Below are 5,463 nucleotides of genomic sequence, written 5' to 3' on the forward strand. Positions count from 1 at the left end.
GTATTAGTCTCCATGCCACAGATAATTCCTATTGGAGTATTTGCATCGTCTTTGATATACAAGGTACCTGGCAACTTCCTGTGGGTACTGCCTCCATACCTCTCCTAAATCCTGTTCCCATCAGCAATACAAATCCCATCTCACCTTAAGGTTGCAAGCCTTACTTCTGACCTTGCTATGGCATGGGTGAGTTGCTAAGTGCCGCATGCGCACACATAAGCTAGCAATAAGAACCCCTCAAGTCTGCAAGCTCCCACCCGTGTTTGTTACCTCACTGACACCTTCCCCCAGCCCCTGATCATTTCCAAATGAAGCCAATTATACAAAATATGCGTGTGGCTACTGCCATATCACCAGAAGTCAATCTGGTTCCCCGTGAAGGACAGTAACTTGAATGACACAGGAAAAAGAGTGCAGTAGAAGGTACTTTGGATGACCATTTACTGTGGTTGCATAAATAGGAATCATCTGTGGCACGGGGACTAATACCTCTTTCGAGTGCCCAGGAATCCTCACTCCCGTGCACTCAGGGTTTTGTACCTTTCAGAGGACTTCCTCAGTTTAATCTTCCTGTACTTTCCAGTGTGAAATCCACAACGTTTGCTTTCCCTGAAAAGGACAGCTGCGCCCAACTCACAGATGCCAAGGGAAACATGACTCCAACATCCCTGGGCCCTTACTATGTGTCACTGCTATCATGAATGCCATCTTCCCCACCCCAAATTATTCCTGCCATCTCCAAGCCTCTTACCAGCACACATATTGCAGTATGAGCAGTGGTAAGGAACAGCTGCGGTTTGTTCTCAGAGCCAACCACCATCTTATATTAAAACTAGCAACTTGTTTCACTCCTGCCCTTTAAAAGCTAACATCATATCAAGGAACCATCAAAACATCTTGGTTTGCCCATCTTGCCAGGCCAACACGTTGCTCTAGGGGGCAAAAGAACTGACATAAAAGGTGCAAGTGCTTCACACATCTGCCTGTAGTTTTTCCTGCATCATTCAAGCTTTGCTGTACTCCTTTTAAGAGGAGACTATATTCCCTAGCATAGTGCTTCTTTATACAGGAAATGCCACCTTATGAAGGGACACACAAGATGCAGGCACTAGTTCTTGCTCATCTTTGAGCTGTTCACACATTCAGAGGGATGAAGAGTGCCTGTGCTGGTCACACTGTCCCGGTTTACGTTATTTCAGGGAACCTAAAGTGACTTAAGTAACAGTTGTCTACAGGCGAAAGAGCCACAGTGTTGACTGCTGTCCCCCCAGTTTCATTCACAAGAGCTTAACGTGGTCAAAGGCAGTAAGCATGAACCGACCTAAAACCAGCAGCAGAGCAGTGACCTCTTCGGCAGACATTTAGTTTTACTTCCTACGCAAGTCCCCCACCCCACCCCCCAATTACAGCTTATGTGCACCTGGATGGCCAGGGGCCCACATCCTACAAGATGAATGGCACCACAGTAAGACACTTTCTACAAGGTGCCTAGAACATGCAATGCTGGAAAAACATTCAAGCACCCATGTTTTGTTTCAGCAGAGTGCCCCTTCTTTTTCAGACTTGAAGGAAGTAGTAGCAATTTCTCCTAATACCGTTTAAGTGTTTAGGCCACGATCCTGCAAACACTTGCACAGAACTTGCTACCCTGAGCAGCCCTAATCAAAAATCAACTTTACTCCCATGGGAAATCCAATCAGTGGACTGTTTACAGAGCCAAGGTCTAGATGTGCACGGTGCTTCAAATTCTTTGCCTGCTTTTTCCACCTCTGCCTTAAAAACAGCATTTGATAAAACACCAGTGCGTGCAGGACTGGAGACTTGGGAGGCAGCAGTTTTATTTGCTCAAGAAACAAACGAATCAATGCCTCATTACAAAGGAAAAACAAAGGAGCAGACAAAAATCCCCTTTTCATTACTTTACTGCCAATTAAAAACCCCAAAAGCAGCAACGCACAGACAACCAGCCAGGAGCCCAATGCCGCAGCAACAGTCCGTACCTTTTGGATAAAGTTTTCCACTTTGTTCTGTAGTCCCCACCATTTAAATTTGATGGTCACCAACTTGTAAGCACACATTTTAGGACAGTCTTCATCAGCTGCAAGCTCTTTCTGTTTGTGAAAATTGGAAGGAAAACCAAAATGAATATCAACTGCTGGGGATACTCAAATTCTTGAACATGGATTGTAAAGGACTGCAGACATAGGCATTTAGTATGATTATTGTAAATGACTGTTTAAGTGATTAGACAACTGCTGCACTGCGCTGTGAGCATGTTAAGTGCCAAGGATGAACAGGTTAAAAGCCGGGGTTTTGTTTTGTTTTTTTAAAGAAACACTTCAGCTCCACTCCCGACACTGTCACTGAGCAGGAAATCATTTAAAATTGATTTACTTTTCATTATTTATGCTGTTAAAGTTACTCTTAGGGTCTTAACCTGGACAGCAAAGATCGACTACTAGAGTCAATATCAAATTGTTCACGTGTTCTGTTTAACGTGAGAAAAATTCTGCACCACTTGGGGTGCCACCTTACTACAAGCAAGTGTTTGATAAAGCATCCCCCCTCCCCACTCAGAATACAGAACCATGTAGACACTGCTATTAGCTTTACAGAACTGCCTTTCACAATACCCTACATCAGTGGGCGTCCGCCTTTTTGGGCAGGCAGGCCACAAGTTAGCCCTACCTGCACCCTCCCCCAGTGCCACTCTGATCCCCTGCACCTGCCTGACCTGCTGTCCTGCTTCCTGCCTGATCTGCTGCCCTTCCCAATCTGGTGCTTTGCTTTCTGCTCCCCCCTGCTCTCCACACACACAGGAGCTGCCTATGCCACTTGGCACTTGTGCAGCAGCTTGGCCACCCCTGACCTATACAATTAAGAAAACTGAACCTGACACTGTCCCACTACATATTAATCCCATTTCAACCATGTACAAGTACATTTACAGTCCACACCCCAGTTATGGTATTTTCTGGCAAATAAGATGCAGGTTGTTCCCCCAAAATTGAAAGCTGTGTAATGAAAAAGCTGTATGATGAAAACTACCTGAAACCATTGCAATAAAGCTGGCCAAAATTCAATTCACAGTTGTTACAAATCTTTATTCCCCCACAATTTTATCCTTTTCTGGAGGGAGGGAGGGAGGGAAGGAGGTGGTCTTATGCACAGGTGCATCTTATACAGTGGAAACTATGGTAGTGTCTCCGAGTTTCGATGGGATCTACTAAAACTCCCAAAGTAAAAACAAACAAAAACAAAAAACGCCCTAAGAAATGAAATGTTGTGGCATTAGGTTTTTACAGATTCATAGATGCAAGGGTTGGAAGGGACCTCAAAGGATCATCGAGTCTGACCCCCTGCCAGCGGCAGGAAAAAGTGCCAAGGTCATGTGAGCCCAGCCAGGTACTTGCCTTGCCCAGTCTCCTCTTGAAGACCCCAAGGCAGGGGAGGGCACCATTTGCTGTGGTGCTAGCACAGCTCAGACCGAATCCATGCATCTACGTACAGAACAGAAGGAAAGACGCAGACATTTGCCATGGCCCTGCCCTACCCCTCCTTCAGCGGTGCATTTACAGCCAGATTTGAGGCCAGTATTTACTTGCCAGGCACAACTGGCGTATGCATTTTTCCATTTGCAGAACAAATGGCAGGCCCCAGTTTGGATAGTCCTGCCCCAACTACAAGGGTAGGTTGGGTTGAGGAGCCCCATTCTACCTCCGGAGCAGACCCACCCGCTGCTCAGGCTGCAGTGAAATACAGCAGGGTAAAAGAGCTACCCACCACAAACAGCCATTGCATCAGCAAAAGACATGGCTGTGGGAATCACGGGAGCTCTGCATATGGAAGCAGCAAGCACAGCCAAGTGACGGCTACCCTCCTCCACCACGCTTACAAAATGAAACACTCAGATTATTATCGACTCCAAGATGAACATGAGCTGACAATGCGAGGTCACAGTTGGCAGGGCTAACCGGACCTTGTCAGGTGCATCTCGAGCAGGTCCAAGGAGGTGATCCTCCCCCTCTATGCAACACTGGTCAGGCCACAGCTGGAGTACTGCGTCCAGTTCTGTGCACCCCACTTCAGGAGAGATGTGGACAGTATGGAGAGGGTCCAGAGGAGGCCACTCGCATGATCCGGGGACAACAGGGCAGACCCTACAATGAAAGACTGCGGGACCTGAACCTGTTCAGCCTTCACAAGAGAAGGCTGAGGGGGGACCTGGTGAACGTCTATAAACTCACTAAGAGGGACCAGAAGGGTTTGGGAGAGACCCTGTTTCCCCAAGCGCCCCCCGGCATAACAAGGAATAACGGCCACAAGCTGTTGGAGAGGAGGTTTAGATTAGACATCCGTAAGAACGACTTCACGGTCAGGGCGGCTAGGGTCTGGAACCAACTTCCAAGGGAAGTGGTGCTGGCTCCTACCCTGGGGGGCTTTAAGAGGAGGCTTGATGCCTAGCTGGCTGGAGTCATTTGAGCCTGGTTTTTCTCCTGCCCAGGCAGGGGGTCAGACTTGAAGATCTACAAGGTCCCTTTGACCCGACTTCTGCGATTCTTTGATTAGGTGGAGCAGAGCCTGCAACTGTGACTGCTTGGGGAGCAACATCTGACTCTGAAGAGCACTGCTAAGTGAATACTCCTCCACTCTTCCCTGAGGACTTGGAGCAACACAGGCTGAAGGTTTAATGCCACACTGGGAAGGCAAGAGCAAGGACATATGCCCAGCTGAGCACCTAGACACCTGCTCCAAGTGCCATGGCAGATGTGTGGGCACACGAGCCCACACTGGCAAGTGAGAAGAGCCTTTGGCCAGGACATGTCACATTCGGTACAGAAGCAATATAGGGAATAGATGGGCACAAAAGAGACTTATAGAAACTCCTGCAAGCCTGACTATTGTTGCAATTCCCTCACATTTGTCAGCTACAAGCCAAACTAAGTCTGATGCAATGGAGCAAGTCACAACATTTCCTTACACCGTGGGAATTTTTGCATTTTTAAAAACACCACGCTTAGTCAAAACGTGCAACCAGGGCTACAGATAAATCCTGCTTTTAAGGAGTAGAGGGCAAAGCTTTCCTAACATACCCATGCTTTCGCAGCCTCTGCCTGCAAACACGTTAAGGAAAATTATGTGCATCTTATTTTACAAATAAAAACATGGGAGAATCAGTTTCCTTCTGCGGTCTCAGAGGTACAATCATCCAAGACAAAAGCAAAGCAGTCTTGTGACACTTTTACCTTGGAGCAATTGTACTGCTAAGGAGTAACAGTATTTTATGGCATCACAATATCCCAGTTATTCAACAAAGGTCTGATTGGAAGAGACTGCTATTACACTAACATTTCCTTTTTCATGCATCTGAATTGGTGTTCTGGGGTTTTTTTGTGGGGTGTGGTTGTTGTTTTTTTTGTTTGTTTGTTTGGGTTTTTTTTTTTTTTTTTTTTTTTTTTTTTT

At 46.7% G+C, this 5,463-nt stretch overlaps 1 protein-coding gene across 1 annotated transcript in view; it reads right to left on the bottom strand.

Moving 5' to 3' along the window:
• The window catches only part of PITPNB (phosphatidylinositol transfer protein beta), a 55,785-nt gene that overhangs the window by 11,221 nt on the left and 39,101 nt on the right, over window positions 1-5,463 (bottom strand). The window contains exon 9 of the mRNA XM_019506665.1: window positions 2,001-2,111. Coding sequence (XP_019362210.1) covers window positions 2,001-2,111 — 111 coding nt within the window. The remainder of the gene's footprint in view (window positions 1-2,000; window positions 2,112-5,463) is intronic.

This window comes from Gavialis gangeticus, unplaced genomic scaffold, assembly GCF_001723915.1.
Source record: "Gavialis gangeticus isolate Ggan-Ray unplaced genomic scaffold, GavGan_comp1, whole genome shotgun sequence".
NCBI lineage: Eukaryota > Metazoa > Chordata > Crocodylia > Gavialidae > Gavialis > Gavialis gangeticus.